Source organism: Tremella mesenterica (assembly GCF_000271645.1).
Source record: "Tremella mesenterica DSM 1558 unplaced genomic scaffold TREMEscaffold_5, whole genome shotgun sequence".
Taxonomy (NCBI): Eukaryota; Fungi; Basidiomycota; class Tremellomycetes; order Tremellales; family Tremellaceae; genus Tremella; species Tremella mesenterica.
In genome coordinates, this window is record NW_006711229.1 from 903,296 (window position 1) to 924,719 (window position 21,424).

Here is a 21,424-nt window from a genome sequence, read left to right on the forward strand (position 1 = left end):
AGGAGATGGGCTACTAGCATTCGGGCCGAAACCACCCCGATATTTCCTCAGTTGACTCCCTTGATATGTACCATCCCCCGTAAAAAACGGGTCAACACTCCTTCCCCATTCCCACGGGAACATGGCTGAAACGTTGAGTTTTCTCTGTGTGGTCAAGCCTGTGTGATCGTCTCCTCATAGCTGATCAATGGAGCCCTTCCAACATTCCCACAAACGCTAAACTTCGATATCAATACCCCAAAGGAAGCAAAAGGAGCAATGTCAGTATTCCAGAGTTACCCAAGTCACAAACATGTTTGACTACATTCACCAAATCCGTTCACATCTCCTGACTCCTTACTCCTTGACCCTATTACATTCTCATTTGGGAAACATTCAGATTACTATAGGTAAGGAGGAAAAGATAAAAGCGGCATGGGGTTTAAAAGACATTCCGTCTCCCGTTTCTTGGTTACCCTTTTTTGTGATCGTACCGTAACTGAGACACACCCTTGGTGCAGGTCACCATGTTCTCTATCATCATATCCATCGTCTTCTTTCTCAACCTACCATTGAACAAGGTCAAAGCGAATGACGGTGGGATCTACATTTCCTTATTGGACACGGAATCCCTTTGCTTATCTCTGGTGACCAATGATGTTGAACGTACCCAAGCTGTATGGAGAGGTGCCGTAGGTTTAACCAATTGTACCAACGCAACAACTTGGAGTTCCACTTTACACATAGGTTCTTTGGGACCGTTGAGAATGTGGAACGAGAATTTCGCGGCTTTACCCGTCGATGCAGTTGGCTTTAACGATGTTTCTCCTACAGGTTTGAATGTAAGTTTCTTTCATTTCAGTGAACTTTCTTCTCGAGGATGAACAGTGATTGATGAGGAACGGAATTGACAACAGGCGACAAGTTACAACAATACCGGAACTTACGCGGATTACACTTGGCTGTGAGTATTCATTCTTCTGTCTTGATCTTGAACATCAATACTTTTCCACAAGAAGCTTACAATTTAGATGGGAATATACCACGGAGAGCACGATTCAGTATCGAAACAATTCCAACCTTTGTATACAAGGTGATACAAAGACGATGCAAGTAACACCAGCCAATTGTTCTGGTCAACGTGATCAACGTATGTGTTTCCCTTACCAATCTGTTACTTGATCAGTGTGACTAATCAATTTACGCGTTGACATTCAGAATGGACCTATCGTCAGTCCCCCCAGTTAGTTTCTGCGAGCACTGTGAATGTCAGTGATGTTTATGCCGATCCTGAAGGATTGGTCAGATTACATCGTGCGTAAACACTTCATCTTAACTTCTCTTAATTCTCTAACATCCCTCTATTCAGATTATGGAAAGCTCATACATAGCACTCGGAAGGAACGATTTATGTGTTAGCTCCTTGGCATACCCATCTGCAAATGATAACTATAATTCAACTCTCTTCAAAGATCTCCAAGCTGTCACGTTAGTCGATATTCACTTTCCTTCCTCTTTGCCGCTAACGGTCAGTGCTCGATGTGTCAACAATACTTCACCTGTTTCCGACTTTCAATTATTTCAAGGACCCATAAACACATCTTATGTTGGACCACTGACCTTTGCCAACACATCCGCCGGTTTCAATTACACAAGCAGTTCTTACTGTCTTGATGCGGGACAGAATCCCAACGATGGGACGGCAATAATGGTCCAATATTGCAATTCGACCAATACGGGTCAACAATGGGTAGTAGATATTCATAATCATACTATCTCTTTGAATGATACTAGTAAGTTCTACACCTTGTTTTAAAGAAGAGGATTGACCTGGTAGATCTTTGTATGGACGCCACGAGAGGCTCGAGCGATTTGCCAGGTGCCCAGGGTTTGTTCCAGCCGGAATACCTGCTACAAGTTTGGAATTGTACCAAGGCTGATTCACGACAGGTAAGCTGCCATATCAATGGGAAATGATGGAGCTCATAGGTTGCAGAACTTCACCCTTTATACAGGACCGGATGTACCGGCGTCTTCGTGATATGGACTTGGGAAGTTGTGATCCGTGCGCGTTTGGTCAACTTGCCACTTGCGATATGTATGAAGGACTGTCAATGCATGTGTATATAACCCCGTGAGGGTGTTACTTTAAAACGTCCGTACTGTCTACGGCATTTCAGAAACCACTGAAACTTCATTTCAATTACTCCTTTGGGTCCCCTCTTGACGTGAAACTGACGCCACACTCGGCCCGGTCCCCCATCGTACCCCGGATCATGATGAAAGGATCTCAAAGTTTTCCATTTTCATTTCCCACTGTTACAAGTAAGAACCTTGTGAAAAATTACTGTCACCCTGGTCTTGGCGAGAATGTGCGAACGCCGAATGAGGATATATAAGAAGGTGGATCCGTCTTCCAAGCAAAACGCCTATCTGACTGTGAGATTAGCGTTGGTCGCTTCGGTTGAATCACCGATATAGTCCGGGATACGAACCATAAGATAATGTCCTATTTGGTCATATACATCCTTTTGGTCGCTGGAAACTCACTATTCGTCCACGCCCACCCTACGAAACATGACTCGACCGCGATGAAAGTCAGGGATCAGACCGGATCTGGAGGGACCCAGATCTACTTGGCTACAGGAGCGAACCAGAACAAATGTCTGACCTCAACGACTCCAGCTGACGGAAGCTCGGCGTCGTTATCAATTGTGAATTGTACTTCTGCCCATTGGTGGGACTATCTCCCCCAAACGACAGCCAGTGGTCCGTTGATAGGGGATTCCAAAGGTTGTGCTTTGACGACATCCGGTAATGGCTCCCTCAAAGTGAAGTTTCCCCTTCTCTACTTTAAATCGTTACTGATGGCGTAGTGGGATTGTTCCACTAATTTCAATAACCCCAACATCCAGTAAGTCGCCAAGTTATCCAGCAATAATAATCCTACAGACGAACTGAACTGACGTGTAGGTGGAACTGGATACGCCAAAGTTTCCTGCAAAGTGTAGCCGATGAAAGCAAATGTCTCACGGTGGATTCATCCGGAAATGTGGTTCTGAGTGATTGTTCCTCTGCTAAACGCGAGCCTTCATTTACCAAATTCTCTCAGTATTGGCTGATCAATTAGCATGGGTGTACAGAACATCTGCTACGTTTGAGCCAATCACCTCTCAAGTCACTATTAACAATATCTACCAGGACGACATACATCAGACTCTAATCAGGGGTGAGTAGGCACTCTTGATTTCACAGTCATCCTTCAGAGACACTGATTTTAAGCAATGGGGCGACCTGACTTGTGTGTCGGAGCCGTCCATAGGGCTTTGCAACAGGCAAACGGTAGCAACATTGCCGATGGTTACTATATCAGTACGGGCTTGGGGTTGAGCGTGTGAGTCTCCCACCTTGTTCCATTCCATAATGAAATGATAAAAACACCTAGCTGAGTATCAGGAACCCATCTGCCGATTCTCCTTCTTCATGGTTGTTCTTTCAATACTTCGAAATGCCTTACCCTATGGACTACAGCAAAGGCAACTACACGGGACCCCTAGCTTTCAACACCCACCTCGCCTTGGGAGGAGGAGGATATTGTGTAGACGCGGGTGATGCTCCCTCGGAATACTCTCAGTTGTATACTTATTCTTGTCAAGGGTCAAAGTCTCAGACATTTGTATCGGACAATAAGACATTGTCGATGGAAGGTACCAGTGAGTTTACCATATCCTGCCGCTTCTATACTCGGAATAGTGAAGGGAAAAGTGAGAGCTGAGCGGAAGATATGTGCGTCACGGCAACATCTTCTGGCGTTCCTCCTGGACAATTGGGAGAAAAGCAGCCTGATTATGCTCTCGTTATGAGGACGTGTGATGGGAGTCTTGAGCAGGTAAGACGATGATTCAAGTGTAAAATTATCCCCCGCTGAACTTCTAGAACTTCTTCTTTTACACAGGCCCCATCGTCATCAATCATCATGTTGACCAATAAAGTCATGAGACAAGAAAAACATTGTAGTGACAGAAGCGATGTGTTGTATAGATGGTAGTTGAGCAGTTGATCGATGATACTGTATGATCCGAGACAAGTGACTTACGTCCAGTTCATACGGTACATATTTTCCTGACTCTCTATAGACATTTTCACCATATTCGTACACCTATTGTCCATCTTCACCAATAATCTCAAACTTTCACCCTATCATACCCTTGTTATCTTCACAGTCGTTCAGCGTGTATAGACATTCTAGAAATCAGTCCAGTTCAAACATGTTCAATCAGAACTCACGTGTGGAAGTAGACCGGAGGCAGTTGGTCCACTTTGACCGTACGGTGCATTCGTATCGGCATCCATACAAAAGGTTCGTCGCAGTGGTTTGATATCGAACTTCATTAGCTGTGGAGAAACCCCACCTATGCATTCATCAGCTCTACTTCCACTTGAAGAGTATCCCCAACTCCACTCACATATACTGCTGGACATCGTCGCCTTCCAGAACGCTAGGATACATTGCCAGCTAAGTCCATTAGCATCTATCCTCACATGAATGAAAGACCTACGATAGGATCACCACCTTGAGTCCCATTAGAAGCCACCACACAAAGATCGCTACCTTCGTACTGCGCCCCAACCACGATCATCGCCGTTGCGTAGGTATCCGTGATTATATGGGTATTGAATTGGTAATCAACATAACCGTTGGTACATGGTACTAAAGAAAGGGTATCGTTGACGGTGGGACTCAAAGTGTTTGGAGCGAGACAGAGGGTATTATCTGCTATAGGAGAGAGGGTTACTTCTCCAAGGTTAGCATAAACCCCAAGGGTCACTAGGCAAGTAATAATAAAGAGCGAAAACATTTGTCGAGAAAATACAGATTGAAATGAAGAAGAAAGAAGAAGCGCTTTTCGAAGTATGAAAGCTAGATTGACCATCAAAACCCTTTCGAACTAGTATGTTTGAGAAACCCTTTGGGTCCTTTGAAAGATGCATACGTCAATTGAATGGAATAAGTAAATGACGGGGGGTAAAAGACACCAAGGAGTTTCACTTGGCATGTCAGAACCGTGAGAAATCGTCACAGATCAAACTCCGATTTTGACCACTGGCGTTTCTCTCGAGTCAGGATCTAAAATCCACAGTGTATCCGATCCAAACATCGAGTGTTAAACGTCAGTATCTAATCAGAAAAAATAGGGCGATCCCTGAATCGTTGTGATGCGATGAAATCGTGATGGGTGCATCAGTCAAAAGTTATTAAGCGAAACTCCTTACGAAACAGGATCCCAACTCGTTTTCATCTCACATCAATCTCATGATAAAGCGAACAACCTTATGCGCCCATTTTCGCCAGCGATGTGTCTCTCGTGTGTCTGAAACATAGTCCGACGGTGTCAGAAACCATTCTGAAAGTGTCATTTGAGCAGTTTCAAAGTGAACAAAATGGTGCTTGTACTCACTCGAATCGGATCCTGTACATTCTCCTATCCGTACGACTCGGCTATCCGCTATCAAACATCCTCTTGGTTCGTCATCGTCCTCATGATACACAAGTCTACCTTCGTCCCATGTCCAAGAACTACCAATCAGCATGATCCATTTTTCTAATGGTGGAAAAAGACGACTTGCGGTAAATGTGTGATGCTTTTCGAGACCAGATCGGATGGGGTGATCTAAACAATCAGCACTCATGACGATCCCCTATCAAAGATACTCACCAGAATCTCAGCTCCATAGCTTGAATTATACGGTATTGCGGTGAAGCCTGACCATCGTTCTGACAACGTTATCGTTTCGTCCAGTCCTCTTCTCTTCATTCGCCATACTTGACAATGATCACTTTCGACGAGTAACAATCGGGGGATCTGTTCTCCTATCTGTATATCTCCCGGTTCCTTAACATCTACACCTAAGCAATATGTGGGACTATTTGCCGGTGAGATTCGTACGGCGTGTATCTTTTCCAAGGCTAGAGCGAGAACAGAGGTTGACAGCATGAGAAGAAACATTCGACGAAGCATGGTCGTGAGACAGGGATGAGGGTGGTAGAAAGTGTGAAAGTGACAGCATCATGAGTTCTAGAATACGCTTGTTTCAGATCCCGGTCAGTGTGAAGAAAATCAGGAAGGATAAAGAGGAAGGAGGAAGGAAGAAAGCAAGAACAAAGGGGGAAGTGAAAGGGAGTGTTTCCAACTCATGAAACCATAAAGTCAAGCTCAAGGGGTTCACTCTATCCACTCCGATCTACTTCGGCGTCATGGAGAAGGGAGGTCAAGTGTGAGTGGTGATAAATGCATTTTCGTACACACGACGATTGTTTCCAACTAACGTAGGCGAGTAGGTGCCGCAGTGGGTGAGCTCGCAGCCGTCATAGTACTCGTCAATGTCAACAACTGCATTTTCAGTTCTATCCTTTCACAGTCTCCCAATAGTATAGAGTACGATTAAGGAGCAGACCAACTTACCTGTTGCGGGTCGGGATCGCGGCAGGTATCCATGACTGCCAATAATTGGGCCGATGTATCATTTCCTGTGACAGGCAGGTTTCCGGTCCCAGTGAGCGTGAGGCAATAAGCTGAGCATCAATTAGCATCTCATCGAATCTTCAAAGAAGATATCTCACGGGAGTCCAACAAAAACAGGAATGTACCTTCCAACGAAAACTGCTGAGCCTTTCCACCCGTGCAGGGATAAGTGAGGACGAGAGATCCAATTGATGGGTTGTCGCCAGCGTCAAGGCAGATGTCAGTCGATTCTCCAGTATCGAATTTCACCGGTCCGGGTCGATTCGAGTTGAGCTGCATGTCGAATCGTTGGGTAATCGCCTTGTTGGAGGCAGTGGAGTTCTTGCAATAGGCCCTGTATGTAAGTCAACTTGTTTGATGATCGTGGGTTTCAAGATTTCTAGAGCAATCAAAGCTTTCTACCAAGCAAGCTCATCGGAGTGGACGTTCTGTCAGTCACGAGATCTTGGCACAAAATGTCAACACGCTCATGTTGGGATGAGGCCAGGGTGATATCGCATGGTAGTGGGAGCGGAAAACAAAAGCAATGACTCACACTCCAACGGGCATACCTGGCACGATTTGATCGGCATCTGCTGGCAAGGCCGAGAGACAGAGGTCAGATCTTCCGACGGCTATCACCCTTCAGCTTCTATCGAGTATTTGTAGGACGGCCAGCAACGCTCACCATAGATATGCGCATCCCCATCCTCATCCTTGATGGGAGGTGGGTTAGCCGATGTGGGTGTTGTATCATTCTGCTGTGTAGTCCGGAAAGTCCACGCTATATATTCAACTTCCCAATCCTCACCAAAGATGGATACCAGTTGACTCACGTCCACTCTGTGAGCATATTCCCGTTTGAACATTTTGACCAACAACTGTCAAGCAAGAAGAGCTGTTTGCCGCGCTCTGAATGTAACCTTCCCTCGTCCACAACCACCTACTTGTCAGCGCAAACCTTCTAGATGAATGGAAAAATTCATACGCACTCAAATGCGGGATCGCTCCCATCTGGTTTGTCACAGTCCACCTGATAGTCAGCTCACACACCATGATTTGATTAGAAAATGCAGCACTCACAGAGACCTGTTGGTCAGTGTATTGTACAGCACACCCAGTATCAGACGCCACCATGGGGGTTGCTTTTAGTAGGAGGGGCTGGTACAACCAGGTGGTCGCGGCAGCACAATCAGTCAGAGTCAATGACTTCTTATCAGTACCGATGCCAATGCATTTTGTCGTTTCGTCGTATGGCGAAAGGTAAATGGGCGGCTGTCCATCTCTCTTGACTTGTGGAAAGTGTAACGTGGTAGCAGATACGAGGTGGAGTCCGACGAGGAGGCCGCACACGTGTTTGAAGTTCATGTTGACGATTAGCTTAAGCGTCCAGCGCTGATAGAAGTTCAGCTAGAAAATAGATTCGACTAAAGTCAACGATTGTCGGGGCGTACGTAGAAGTCAGTGACCTATTTATCCGATCCGGAACGTTTCTTGGCGCGTCAAATCGGACAGGAGGCCGGTCAAACTTCCCACCACAGTGACCGGTCAGAACCGTGAGATCTCAGAACCAGGGGGGGATAGTCATGAGCACCTTTCATAACGAATCGGGGTCAGAAGGGAGCGTTGTCAATTAACAAAAACTCAATCTGACTAGACTGGCGAGGGGCAAAAAGGGGAGAACGTAAGACTTACATCTTTGTGTGTGATCCTTTGTGTGGACGATCCTCATTCTCACGGCGTCAAACAGATCAAAGGTCCGAAGAGATTAGAGCTCGGGCATTGACAGTGTCCATGGAAGACCGAAAGAACTGACTGGAAGAATCAAGCGATACAACATAGGTTTGATAGTTCAATTGTCGGCGCTTTTACATAAGATTGAAGGAAGGAGTTGTGATAAAGGGAGAAGGATGTGAGAGAATGGATTTCCCTTCAGGTTCCACCTTCTGTCCGACGATGAACCTTCAAAGCGTTTCGCGTCACATCGAAGTATTCCACATCTTCCGTGGCTGAGATGAGGACGTAGTGTTGTTTTCGAGCAATGGTTTGGGTCGCTGATCGGGTTCGAGGGGACGATCGAATCGTACGCGGCAGATCCAGGAGAGTTTGAGTGTGGGAAGACGGGGCTCCTACAATGGTCTGTAGGCTGATTGTACTTCGACTCGCCTTGATAGGACTGCCAGATCGCCGGGAGGAGTCCCCGATACCTCTGGACATGGAGGGAGCGTTCGATTCCGATTCATCTGATGAAGAACAGAGGTCGATCACACCAAGAGGTTCTACTCTGTGACTGATCGGTTTTGTGGCCTTCATCGGTTTCTTGGGAGACGATACAGCGTAGGAGGAAGGAGCTGGCTGAGTGAGTAAGTGACGCGTCCGTCTGAAAGTGGATGGCGAGACAGATACCGCCTTGATACCTGCCAAGGCGATATGAGGAGGGCTTGAGGAGCGTGTGTTCAAATTGGGAAGAGATGGGGATTTCTCTCTCAAGACGGGGTGTCTTGGAGGTGAGCTCGATTGCAGTAAGCTGCTCGATGGTGATTGGCTGTCTTCGGGGTGCCTTTCAGCTTGTTCGAGTTCTCCTTGTGAAGGTTGAGATGAGGAAGTGAAGAAATTAACGAATTTTCGAGAGTCTTCCGTCGTTGACTGTAATTTGGCCTTGCCTTTACCGCTGGATGTCTTCATCTTCGACGCAGTCTTGACTTTGATGGGTTTTGTGGCCTTGCCAAGTTTTGCCGCTCTTTCGTTCTCATACGCCTGCACCAACTGGGGCCAAGCCTCCTGTATCAAGTAGTCTCCTATCCACACTCTACTTTCTGTCTTAGAAGTGACTTGAGAAGAGGGCGGCAGTGCATCGGCGTCGTCGCCTCGATCGATCAAACCCAACAATCGACGTTCTTCTGGATCAAGGGAAATGGGATCCACTCGTGCTCCTACCATGGCTGCTCGACACCGGTCTGCAAGGACTGAATGGGAGAAGGAAATCCGATATTCCTTCAGATCGGGGTTGAGTGGATCGGGTCGGATGGAACAAATCCTGCCCACGTAATCGGGCATTTTGGGTCTTTCTTGAAACGCAGGAGTGTGATCTGGAGCGGAGGAAGATGTTGGCAGAATGACGGGAGCGGTCTTGTCGGAGGAAGATGGAGATGATGTGACAATAGGGAAGTAACTAGTAAGTCGAGAATTCGAGGAACTGACGACTTGAGGTGTTCTACTCAATGTATCCCTGGCCGTATTCATCACCTCAGCCCCGAATAAACTCACACTCTCCCCTGCGAACTTCTTACACACAAGATCCTTAGTACCCCATTCGAAAAACTTCTCGCATGCCCTTGCCATACCCTCCAAGTCTCCCCTCCCATTGGACCTTGCTTTACCGCGAGTTACGGACGGCTGACCTTGGCCAAAACCTGGCCAGCCCTGAGTGAGATCGAGAAGAGGGGAAGTAACTGGACGTAGATAGGCGTTCAGGGTGAAGGTCGGGAAGAGAGTTGCAAGGTCGTGTTTTTCCAACTCGGTAGCACGAGCGGGATAGCGTCGTCCCATGAATCTGGAAGAGTTTGTACGAAGTTCTGCTACCATTTGTTGATGCACAGATGACAGCTGGGAGGTGAATGATGCCGGAGTTGAGGTGTATTGTTTTAAGAAGTGGCAGAGACCAGCGTTAGCCAAGCCGAACGAAATGGTAGCTCCTACAATGTCAGCTAGTACAACCAGAAGGGCAGCTGTATTGACTCACCGAAGCCGGATAAGCCTTCTGGGGCGTAGTCACCCCCACCTAACAAAGCAATCAAAACCATAGCCATCCGACAGTCTTCCTCCGTCTTGAGAGCAGTCCCTTCTTTGTCCGTCCACAGTTGCTTGATAGCCTCTGAACGATAAACCTCATAAGGTCGAAGATCTCCCTTGAGGGGATTGTTTTTGGTGATTGTAGATGCTTGAGCACCGGAAAGTGTGGGCGAGTTACTATAGGTGAGATCAATCTCCAAACTATCACCGAGACTTACTTTCTCAACAAGCACGTCGCTCCGAATAGGAGAGCGTCGACATCGTCTGATAGAACAGCATCAATCTTGCCTTGACGGTTCATTACTGCCAACTCGGCTTCCGCTTCCCCGGGTGCCTGTCATAAGCTCATTGCTGCCCACGGACAGACATCTACTACAAAGAAGCCCAAGAAAGACGTCATGATCTTTGTAGATGTTTAGACTCACGTTCCACCACTCCAGACCACATTCATCTAACAGAGCTTTGAACTGCTTACTCCTATGATCTGCCGTCCCGAATTGTCCAGTGATATTCTGATTCCTCTTCTGCGAGGGTTTATTAGGACCATCTAATATATGAGCTTTGATGCGAATTCTCAAGGAAGCTCACCAAAGACGAAGACCGGTAAGACTGGTTGTTGAAGTAATTGTGTGATTTTGTAAAAGATCGTTCGCAAGAAAGGGTTTTCCCCATGTTGAGGTACCTGAGCATGAAACATCCATATTCTTCCTCAAGTCAGAACGTCTTTCACATAGTCATGTATTGAGCTCACGATGCGTCTATGCCTATCGTAAGGGCACGATGACCGTTGTGGTTTGACAAGACGGCTTGTCGAGCTAAGGTAGACAAGGAAGTACGAGTAGCAGCCGGTCGCAAGAGCTGTTGGTGAGTTTCTCTCGAGTGCATACACAGGAAAAGCTCACGTCCCACAATCCTGGCACACCCATGATTTCAAGAATGCAGTAGTCTATAGCATGATATACACCAAGATGACAAGATTGAACACCCAAGGTTACTAAGGAGATGTTGAGATGTTGTTTTGACCAAAAGTGAGTGAGTAACTGTAGTGGAGGTGTCACGTGACTCCAAATTTCGCCCCTCGAAACCTCAACTGTGCTCACCTTTGCAAGCTATTCTTCTCTTCTCTACCACTTGCCAACAACGAGGTCATCATACAACCATGGCGTCCTCTTCTCAAATACCTGTAGAGATAGGTGCGAGTCAAAAGAAGAAACGTAAATCAACCTTCAATGATGAATCCGACGTTCAAGTCATCGTTTCACCTCCTTCCAACACAGTCGGTCCTGTCTTCGGTAAGTTTTCTCCTCACATTTGACACATTAGCTGACGAGATGTAGTCAACTTCCCCTCTATACGTCCTTCCAAAACTATCCCTTTCACACTTTATTCTCGTACCCCCGAATCTACTCTCCCTCTGAACAAACAACCCACCCTTTTAGCTGGTGAAACTGAAGATGTGGAATTTTTCTCAGTCAATGGAGAAGGTCATGGAGAGGGACACGACTGTTCATATCTTCCTGCGATATATGATCCTTCCACTCAACAATTACACATTCATCCTAACGCTCCATTATACCTTTTGGCACATCAGGTGAAACGGTTGAAACAAAGTCAAATGAGTTCTCCTAGTAAAGATCCCGCAGAATATAGGGCGAGAAGGAATGATCTAGGAGAAACTTTCGGAACGAGGAAAGCAAAGAATCAGATCAAAGCTCAAGAAAGGAATAAAGTCGATGTGAGAGCTATGGAAGGTGTAAAAGGACATTTGATGGAGAGTATAGGTGAAAAGGTCATGGATGAGGAGGGTGAGTTTTCAGAATCAATCAATGTCACTAGATACATGATTGTCAAAAGGATATCCAACATATGGACCTTTGTTCTGCTACGTCGTACTTCCCTCTTCTTCTATCTCCAACACATATCACACACTTCAAATCAATCCTCTCTCACCCTTCATGATCAGACCGTCACTCAATCTTCACTTTCAGCTTCACAAAGGGATTTCTGTGTAAGAGCTGACTTTCAGGTCCTGTCCCTCCATCAGAACTTATCCCCATCCCAAACCTCGAAACCTCAGATTCATCTCTAGTCTACCCCCGAGAAGTTCTAATACCAAATAACGAATGGGATAGTATCTCCCTATCTTCCTTTCGTTCCTCTACATCCGATATTCAACGTCTTCAAACCCTTCCACATCGTCGTTCAACATTTATCAAAAACAAGATCGTTTCTATAATGAACGAAACTTCTTCTTCTAAAAAGAATACCATGACAAAATACATCATTTATCTTTCTTCTTTATTCGCTTTCCTCGATCTCTCATCTCAACTACATAAGTTATCAGGAACAGAATTACAAGATAAATTACCAGGTGTCAGTCCACAAATTATCAGTGGATTATGTATCAGATTTGGGGAACAAACGAATGGAGGTAAAAGATGGAAAGTTACAGAAATGACAAAAATGAAATTATTAGCTTGGATCTGTACTATTTGTTTGGCAGTGGATGGTTGGACTACGGATGTTTTAAGGATTGCTAGTGATTTAAAGATGACACCGAATAAGTGAGTTTGATCCTTGATGACTCCTGTCAATCTTTCGTTATATATACTCAAACCTCCTACTTTGATCTCGTACACTTTCTTCACACTTGAGTCAACTCCATTCTTCAGTCTACTCCAGTCTGTGAATACATCTCACGATGCTCTCACATACAAGTAGTTTGTCAAGACTGGTTTCATCTGGTCTTCACCTAATCGAATAAAATTTATCCGTTTTCGCAAAGTCTACTTGTCTATCACACAATCAGGGACTCACTCAGCTCCATCACCCGAGTGTCAGAAAGGGACGAGAGAGACCTTTGTCAATGCGCGTTAGCTGATATCTAGGGTGGTGGACATCTTCAAATCGTTAGGATGTAAAGTCGAACCCGCTCCTCCTCCAGGTACCAACTCTCGCAAAGCGACATTGAAAGCACCTGTCATCTTTCCGAAACCCAAACGTCGCGGACCTGTCCAGCGATGAGCAGATCTCCTTCCTATTCGTACACGCATCTCATTCGACATATCACGTCAAGTCACATCTTCCTCGTTTCTCATCCTTATTGTGTACATTTCATACCATAGCTGGTTCATGCATCTCATCCATACTGTTCGAACCTACCAAACAAAACCTCCACGGCAGAACGAGACAGAAACGCATGACCAAGTCGGAATTATGGAGGTGCATAGGTATGAGCTTCATCTCCACAAGTGAAGAATAATCTATAACGGTCATCAAGATCGTGCATATTTCGTTACACCAAATTTCCCTATCCATTTCCCCTCATTCGCAGGTACATATTTACAAAGGCTGAATGTGTACTTTCTACTGTCTTCCAGGTGCTAAATACACTTTCCAACTTTTAGCTCCATCGGCACTACGCATACTTACCGCTCCACCTTTTCTCAAAAGTTCAGCTACTTTAGAATCAAGTAATAACAACCTTTCTTTTCCTTCCTTTTGTCTGATGAATTTTCCTTCTTCTTCTTCCCTGGCTAACGCATCATCCCTCTGATGAGTCCTTCCTTCCTCCCCCGACGTCCCGTTGGTCCACACGGATGTCACGCCGGTTGAGCTGGCTACATTGCCAGACGTTCGGCCTTGATAAGACAAGGGTCGGGGAGAGAAAGTTAATCTGCGTGGGGTGATCAGGGGGTGAGTACGGATAGGAGGTAAACGACGAGAAGAGGGCGAGAGATGAGAGTGTATTGATGATGGGGGAGAAGATGAACGAGGGAATAAAGCGTAAGCTTGGTGGATCGTAGAAAGGGAATATGCCCGGCGATGAGTGTTGTGAGATTTGGGTTTACTGATTATCAGACTTCCATCCTCAACCGTTGTAACCAAGGAATGATCATGTTCATGGGGACCAGTGATGACTCTTTGAAACTTTTAGGGTTCATTCTGTGATTGGAAGTGATTTGAGAGATAGTGTGTGTGACAAGGGACCTAGGGGGGTAGCGACGATGGTGAAAGTCGATCTTGAAGGAAAGAAAAGGAAAGGACGGGGGGTTAAAGTCAAAGATAAATGACAGGAGAGACAGTTTCAAGTTAGAGACAAAAATGTACTCACGCAGTCAAGGGAGGAGAAAATTTGGTTCGTCTCATTGGTGGTAACATCGGTCTAGCTGTTTTTGGTGGACTTACAGACTGGTAATCAGTTATCTCTACTTCACTCATCTACTTTATCCTCCCGGGTTGAGGAGTTCAAAGCACCTGGTATGCTTCCCCTGAAAGACTTGTTCGAGGGAGAGAGGGAGAGAGGGAGAGAGGGAATAACACGCAAAGGACATGTAAGATATATTCAAGAAAGAAGGAAATAACTCACCCCCGACCCCAATCTCATTCTCTCCAACCTAGCAAAAGTCCTTTCTCTCCCAACACTCCCCGTACTACCAGACAACGGTGATCCAGAGTGTTCACTATCGCTCCATCCCATATATGCTGGAACTGGTGAAAGAGAACTCCGAGTACTTTGTGATAATACTGAACTGTTCGACCTTGGTGAATCCGTGATCCATCTTGGTCTTTCATTTTCCATCATGTTGATATTCGTATTTGTCGTAGTCATCGTAGTTATGATCAAGGCAACCTGGACGGATTTTGAGCTACTGAGTTACTGTGAGAGATTGGTGACTTTCCCTGTATCGAACACGAAAGAAAAAGTGGGGAAACTGTAAAGAGACCATGTTCTATAAGTAAGTTATTCGACATGAGACCTTACAATACCCTACTGTGCAGTTATGAACGAAAGACAATTGCTTCTGGTCTCATCATATTCCCCTCTCGAGGTGTTCTATACGTTTGTTTGAAATGTAAGAAAAGAGATCAGCTTGGAAAGAGAGAGAAGATTATCGTTATTGACCGGGAACAATGACATGTTCTGTCCCGACGCTCGGATCTCTCGGGGATAATAGACCTCGAGCGTAGGGGGGGAAAGAGGGGTAAAGGGGATGAAAAGTGAACAGTAGAGAGGAGAGATGGTCGCTTTGTTTGTTGTTTTAGTTCCTGGGATCCATACGTATGGTCTTATACTGAAGTTGGAGGAACAATAACACGGGTGGGGTCATTAGTGCGATTTCAAAGTCAGTGGAGAGTGGAGCAAAGAGGAAGTTTTAAGTCTCTTTCTTCTGTGATCACTCTGATTCTTACCCTTTCAGTATCAAATCAACAGCATACCTATATCTTGCCTGTTGTTCTCGCTTGATAAGCCGAGTTAGGTAGCAGTATACAGCAACCAAATGAACCAAACAAGAGAACGGGTTGGGAGGTAAAGGACGGAAGGAGGCGGTGGTCAAAGACAATAAGCTGCAATTCCGACGGAAGTATTCAAAAGGTGGGATCGAATAAGTTTCGACCCATTTCTAACTTTTTCAACCACTCCCACGATGGTGAATGGTGAGGAAAGACAAAAAACGTCAACTACGACGAAGACGAAATGGCAGAAACATCTCAAGTCAATATAACATCAGGTTTAGATAGAGCGGGAACATTACAACAATCAGTATCAGCAGGTGTGATACATGACAAGATTACCATTGTGCGTTGTCTTTTCTTACTTTCTCCTCTTTGTTCGTCTTTTGAGACGTTGACCACCTATTTCTCCATACTATTACCAGTGTTGTTCTGAGCACAAGAAGATGATCAATACTTGTTTCAACTAGCGGACTGTTGTTTTGAGCTGATGTATAGCTACCAGGTCATGAACCAGATTATTCAGCTTGCACTTTTTGTTTATGGAATGAAGATCATACGTTGGGAAACGCTTTACGGTGGATGTTGATGAAAGAGTGAGATCTCTTTTCTTCCTTGTTCCTTTCAGTACTTGACTACTTGAACGAACCTCACTTGACATCTTACATGCTACATAACTCTTCGTTCCCATTTCGATCAAATGTGTTTTCACTGACGGCTCTTCAATGCGAAGGAATCAGCATCTCTCTCGCCAGCTACCACTCTCTTGTGGAAGGATAACAGTCTTCATGACTCACCCGATGTACGAATGACTTGATCAGTCTAGAAATGCCGAGCTGCCGTAACGATGTGAGGAAGAACAACTCACGTCTAGTCCCGATGTAGAATTTTGCGGTTATAGCGCTCCTCATCCTTCCGATCCGAAGATTCATCTTAGAGTACAGATGTACGGTAAGTCGACGCCTTCCGTCTCTTTCCCCGACCTTGCTTTCCCCCCGCTATACTCAAGCCATTCCTGCCTACCCCGGTCTCGCGTCAGTCACCGCTTTTCTCCCTTTCCCCAAAAACATCTATCGATGCGCAAATCTCAGTATCTCATCTGATCAATCATCTGAAAGGATCATAGAGGTTGATTTGGCGCATGCTGAATTCCAGACAATCTATCCGCCGTGGAATGTCTGAGAAAAGCTTTGAAGAATCTGAGAGAATTATTTCAATCGATCGATTCGGCTTATTCCAAATCTCTCCAGTGAGCCTTTCAATCGCTACAGACACCTTACACATCTCCCTCTGCAGCTTATATCCTCATTCACTGCTATACCGGACCTTCATTGAATTATGTCACTAGTCATTGCGAAAAGGGCTGGAAGCAGACCTACCATGACAAAACCCATGGCTGTTACAAGAGGTTTGTACATCAAACGCTGATTCCACAGACAGGGGAAATATATACAAGAAGATGATGTTGATGTTCGGGCTGTGGTAGCTGAGACATTGGAAGAGCGCGCACGAGCTATGGACATATCATAGTTTCTTTATCACATCTCGAGAGTAATCTGGTATTGGTAATGTCATCATCGTATGTATCTGTAAATCGCAATGTAACATTTATATCATGTCAAAGCACCTTTGATCCACTGACTAGAAAGTGGTTCAACTCGCGGCTCATTTGTTCAAAACGATACCAGCCCGGATGAAAGTGGTGAAATATACTGCGTTACCAACTCACCACGCGATGGTGCGAGCGTACGACCAAGCGTCAGTATCGATGGTGATGTAGAGGTACACTGGGTGTTTTTTCTATACTAACTTCTTCATAACCGAACATGTCACTACACTAGTGGAGAGCCCAATCACAAGGAATGAACCAAATGGCTTTGACATGGTGTTGATTTCTTCCAACATACGTGGTAGAAAGGATGAAGAGTGAGAGTGAGTAGAATTGTACTCTCTATGTACAGTCCACTTCGGCGGTCATTGTCCGAGAAACCCGGATGCCGGATGTCGGTCGGTCAATGCCCGATCGGATGGCCCGACTACGAGCAACCCGCACCGATAGCACGATCGCACAACACCACATCACAACAGGATACCAAGGTCCAACACCGTCCATCTCTGTGTATATACACTTACGTCCCTAGTGCCCAAAAGATCTGAAAATGTCCACCGTGGACGTGGGGAAGAAAAATTCAGCACCGAGAGTATTACCCCACTATGGAAATCTTCTCTTTCACATTTCTTCCGTTGGGGTCATGTTGAAAGGGTTCATGGCTTTACAAGATATGTCAATCTCTAAAGCTGTCGAACCGCAAGTGAGTAAACAATCACCTTAGACATCCATTTTTCTTGTATGACCTACTTATCCTCTTGATACTCTTACTGGTTATATCTGTCCATCATCACTCTCATCCACCCGATATCTGTTTATCCCGATTTTCAGTCTCGTGCTCATGACAATCGAGACTTGAGCTTGGATTCCTTACTACACAATGGTGATTCTTCGATAGTTGGTATAGATAAGGAGTGTCTGGTAGATCTGGTTGATAAGAGAGCTTTCCAGCGATCGAGTATGAAGCTAAAGTAGTAATCGCTAACGTACAGTTTGGAGGTACTTATCCTCCTCTCTTAAAAAGACAATGACTGATCTCAAGGGTTTCTTCTTTACCTCACTATTATAGGGTGAGCAGACAAGAGTATCGAATCTTTTGGAAGAATCGTTGACGGAATAGATTATTTGGATCTGGGATGGTCATGATTTTTTCTTCAATCTCGGATTTACTCCCTTCCGTCTCATGTGAGTGATATGTATCATTTTTATCTTTACTCTTCTTCCCCCTTGACTCTTCCTTCTTGATAAATGTCAGTTCGCTTTCGTACACATCGTACGCGAACATTTTTCGGATTGCTGCCCTTTGGCAAGTGGCTCGTTAGGATGTCGATGAATAATTGTTACGTTGATGTACCGTCCTTCTTGGAGATGACGATTCTGATGACAGTTGTTAGAAGATTAAAACGATCCATTCTGTTATTCGCCATGCCGGTGGAAATTGTTATCTCGTCCATTTATGTGAGTCACCTGTCTTCTTATCCATCCTCATACGGCATTTCCTACCATTCTCCAGGGCGGACAGCTTCTCTTTCGATCTACATCGTTCATGGATCTGCCTATCTTGTCTTCCACTAAATATGGAAGAAGAGCGCGTGTCTGAGATGACTACAAAGGAAAGCCAGGGACATCAGAGTGTAGTAGGGGGAAAACGAAAGTGTGAACAATATTGACTCACACATAGTGGCCGTTGGTACTTTTCAGACCAGAACTCATGTTCCCTCCTAATCCTGTCATCTCCATTACTCCAGAACCATCCTCCAGCCCCAACACAGACTTGCTTTTCAGGATTCCACTCTGGATGGATCTCAGTATGCATGCGGTACCTGGTATCGTACTCCTTTTAGGTAAGTTCCTCTTCCGACCCACCTCTACCGTCTATCATCCTGTAATCTCTCCCCTCTGACACATCCACCTTACTTGTACACTTGGTCAAACCACGCCTACAACTACCCGTCACTATTTCCCAGTCAAGATGCCAAAAGTAACTGTTCGACTTTGCAGTAACCGGAACAGAGGAGTTACACCACAAGAAGAACCTCAGAATTGACGTCAGACTTCTTCCTGCTCGAACCCAAATACCGACAACCTGCTTCTACTCGCGGAGCCGCCTTGCTCGCCATTATCTTCGGAACGACTTACTCGCTTTGGATAGAATACGCATCTAACATCAATGGGAGATTCCCTTATCCATTCTTGACAGTCATGACTCTTTCTCAGAGGGTTATGATGTATGTTATCAGTACGGGTTTGGCATTGGGAGCTTTTAGGTTTTTGAATTGGTTACATCGATAATTCATGTGGCATATGGCATGTTTCTTTATGCATGGTTTCTTCCGTGGGATTCCCCTCGCCCCACACGCTACCTATTCTACTCATATGAGCTCTTTACAACAAGACCAGCTACATGCTGCATGCTGTATGCTGTACGTCCCAGTGCCTATAGGTCATAGGGAAGTTGGGTATAGCTGGCTACCAAAACATGCCAAAATCTGTCACTCGGTGATATGAAACGATTTCCATCAAAACAATCATCAGTTTCACCTTTTGTCTTTTCTTCCCATCATTTAATCTCTTCTTCTTCGCCCTCGTTCTCCCTTACATACGTCCATTGTCCCCGGCCATTACCCGCTTGACTTTGACTTGTAATCCTCTGCTCATGCGCCTACACAAATACCACACAAACCAATTTCAGGGTCTGAAATCCTTCACCTACCAATCGTCATTCAAATCCCTTCACCTGTCAATCACTCTTCACCTGTCACCTGTCAATCGTCAATCCACTTCTACCATCCAATCATACTGATCATTGACAAGCGATTGACATGTGAACTGAACAAGTGATTGACGTTTGAAGTCTTGTTGATGTATATATAAAGAAGGCACATACTGACGAGTTTATCAACACCATTACTTACAACTTCATCAATCTCAAACAGATCTTCCATCGTCCTTCTATCAAATACACAGTTAAAAGTTCAAAGTTCCAAATCATAAAACTATCCTACCAATCACACACACAAGTTCACAAAAAAAATGTACCAATCACCTCGTATCGCACCTCTTCCACCTTCACCATCTACTATCCGGACTACTTCTTCTACCATATCATCTACCGGATCAATAAGAAATTTACCACCTTCTCATCCTTTCGCAACTCATTATATCCCTTGTATAAACCAATCTCGTCATATTTCTTCTCAAAACCAATCTCAATACAACCCTTCTTTATATAATCAAACCAACGATTCTTCATCTTCTTTCGAATCTGAATCAACACATTTTCACAACAACGTATCACCCACATCTTCGTTATCTAAACCATTATCTCCTCGATCTTTTTCTACTTCTAATCATTTCTATCATCCTATTCCTGTTCATTCAGCATTACCTAATCGTATTCACAATTCTCCATACTCTGATCGATCTATGAACTCTCGTATATCTTCCGAATCAAATTACTCAACTCAACAAAGAACTCAAAATCATCGTTTTGTCGAAGATGAAGGACGAGTCGGAGTAAGGAAAGAATATCAACATCAGAGTTACCCCTCTTATCATAAACCTTCTCTTCACAGTTCAAAATCTATGATCCTATCAAAATTCGATTTACCAGCTTCTATCCCCGAACTTGGTTTTTTAGATGGGAGACAACAAGGAAGGATGATGATGGATGTTGAATATATTTCAGGAAAGAAGATGAATTTGAAATTCCCGTTTATCAAGAGATGGTTTGGTGAGGGAGAAAAGAAAGAGAAGAAAGAGGTTAAAGGGAGGAGGTTGAGGAAGGAAAAAGTCATGTCTTTCGAAGAAGAGTTTTTGAGGGAGGGGATGATCTAGAGGGATTACGAGTGGATTTGAGCTTTTGGATTATGAGGGGAATCTTTGGGATTTGTTTTGGAAATGTCTTGTCACCAGTAGTAGTTGTGGAATTGTGGATCTTATGTTATTTTTTGGTTGATTTTGATAGTCGTGATGAATGTCCTTGACCGAACCAATGAGAGTGTTATTTCAAAAATCGTTGTCTTGCATGCGCGACAACGCGATAGGACAGTCAGTTACTAACACTTTTGCGTGATTCTCCGGTCAGCAACAGCAGCCATCAGCTAGACGTGTCCGATTTGACTAGCTGCCCGCTGCGCCGCTGCTTAGCTGGACGCGACCAGTACTGACAACATATGGATGTGTAGGAGTAAAGTGGGTGAGAGGAAAAAGAAGGACGTTGATTGGTCCGATGTCATCCGCCACCCACGGCGTTTACACATTTCCCCATGTCCTCACCATACCACTAACTCTCCATCCTATTACC

At 45.0% G+C, this 21,424-nt stretch overlaps 8 protein-coding genes across 8 annotated transcripts; 5 read left to right on the forward strand and 3 right to left on the reverse strand.

The window, feature by feature from the left end:
* Nucleotides 1–506: 506 nt before the first annotated feature.
* TREMEDRAFT_62359 (uncharacterized protein) lies at nucleotides 507–3,880 on the forward strand (the record flags this gene model as incomplete). The annotated part of the gene is made up of 14 exons (XM_007004619.1): nucleotides 507–821; nucleotides 897–943; nucleotides 1,011–1,129; nucleotides 1,198–1,293; nucleotides 1,371–1,467; nucleotides 1,513–1,772; nucleotides 1,817–1,929; nucleotides 2,481–2,810; nucleotides 2,856–2,893; nucleotides 2,953–3,041; nucleotides 3,110–3,208; nucleotides 3,262–3,373; nucleotides 3,436–3,692; nucleotides 3,762–3,880. The coding sequence occupies 14 exons, from the start codon at nucleotides 507–509 to the stop codon at nucleotides 3,878–3,880; spliced, it is 2,091 nt and encodes a 696-aa protein (XP_007004681.1).
* A 561-nt stretch (nucleotides 3,881–4,441) lies between these two features.
* On the reverse strand, nucleotides 4,442–7,850 carry TREMEDRAFT_62360 (uncharacterized protein; the record flags this gene model as incomplete). Its single annotated transcript, XM_007004620.1, has 14 exons — nucleotides 4,442–4,495; nucleotides 4,539–4,807; nucleotides 5,439–5,557; nucleotides 5,697–5,743; nucleotides 5,826–5,881; nucleotides 6,308–6,371; nucleotides 6,444–6,553; nucleotides 6,602–6,837; nucleotides 7,039–7,117; nucleotides 7,171–7,266; nucleotides 7,319–7,425; nucleotides 7,475–7,515; nucleotides 7,566–7,571; nucleotides 7,806–7,850. 14 exons carry the CDS (start codon nucleotides 7,848–7,850, stop codon nucleotides 4,442–4,444), a joined length of 1,329 nt encoding a protein of 442 aa, XP_007004682.1.
* A 450-nt stretch (nucleotides 7,851–8,300) lies between these two features.
* TREMEDRAFT_39085 (uncharacterized protein) lies at nucleotides 8,301–11,200 on the reverse strand (the record flags this gene model as incomplete). Its single annotated transcript, XM_007004441.1, has 6 exons — nucleotides 8,301–10,177; nucleotides 10,225–10,468; nucleotides 10,700–10,821; nucleotides 10,863–10,978; nucleotides 11,026–11,132; nucleotides 11,177–11,200. 6 exons carry the CDS (start codon nucleotides 11,198–11,200, stop codon nucleotides 8,415–8,417), a joined length of 2,376 nt encoding a protein of 791 aa, XP_007004503.1. The 3' UTR covers nucleotides 8,301–8,414.
* Nucleotides 11,201–11,433: 233 nt separating this feature from the next.
* TREMEDRAFT_62362 (uncharacterized protein) lies at nucleotides 11,434–13,298 on the forward strand (the record flags this gene model as incomplete). Its single annotated transcript, XM_007004621.1, has 4 exons — nucleotides 11,434–11,566; nucleotides 11,612–12,079; nucleotides 12,301–12,838; nucleotides 13,163–13,298. The coding sequence occupies 4 exons, from the start codon at nucleotides 11,434–11,436 to the stop codon at nucleotides 13,296–13,298; spliced, it is 1,275 nt and encodes a 424-aa protein (XP_007004683.1).
* An 833-nt stretch (nucleotides 13,299–14,131) lies between these two features.
* On the reverse strand, nucleotides 14,132–14,886 carry TREMEDRAFT_62363 (uncharacterized protein; the record flags this gene model as incomplete). The annotated part of the gene is made up of 3 exons (XM_007004622.1): nucleotides 14,132–14,264; nucleotides 14,389–14,465; nucleotides 14,644–14,886. 3 exons carry the CDS (start codon nucleotides 14,884–14,886, stop codon nucleotides 14,132–14,134), a joined length of 453 nt encoding a protein of 150 aa, XP_007004684.1.
* Nucleotides 14,887–15,731: 845 nt separating this feature from the next.
* Nucleotides 15,732–17,128, forward strand: TREMEDRAFT_71650 (uncharacterized protein). Its single transcript, XM_007004779.1, has 5 exons — nucleotides 15,732–15,855; nucleotides 16,008–16,105; nucleotides 16,384–16,460; nucleotides 16,665–16,758; nucleotides 16,946–17,128. The coding sequence occupies exons 1-5, from the start codon at nucleotides 15,754–15,756 to the stop codon at nucleotides 17,037–17,039; spliced, it is 465 nt and encodes a 154-aa protein (XP_007004841.1). The 5' UTR covers nucleotides 15,732–15,753; the 3' UTR covers nucleotides 17,040–17,128.
* A 540-nt stretch (nucleotides 17,129–17,668) lies between these two features.
* TREMEDRAFT_30965 (uncharacterized protein) lies at nucleotides 17,669–19,410 on the forward strand (the record flags this gene model as incomplete). Its single annotated transcript, XM_007004422.1, has 6 exons — nucleotides 17,669–17,825; nucleotides 18,161–18,188; nucleotides 18,239–18,303; nucleotides 18,506–18,576; nucleotides 18,800–18,962; nucleotides 19,172–19,410. The coding sequence occupies 6 exons, from the start codon at nucleotides 17,669–17,671 to the stop codon at nucleotides 19,408–19,410; spliced, it is 723 nt and encodes a 240-aa protein (XP_007004484.1).
* A 741-nt stretch (nucleotides 19,411–20,151) lies between these two features.
* On the forward strand, nucleotides 20,152–20,955 carry TREMEDRAFT_62365 (uncharacterized protein; the record flags this gene model as incomplete). The annotated part of the gene is made up of 1 exon (XM_007004623.1): nucleotides 20,152–20,955. The coding sequence occupies one exon, from the start codon at nucleotides 20,152–20,154 to the stop codon at nucleotides 20,953–20,955; it is 804 nt and encodes a 267-aa protein (XP_007004685.1).
* Nucleotides 20,956–21,424: the final 469 nt, after the last annotated feature.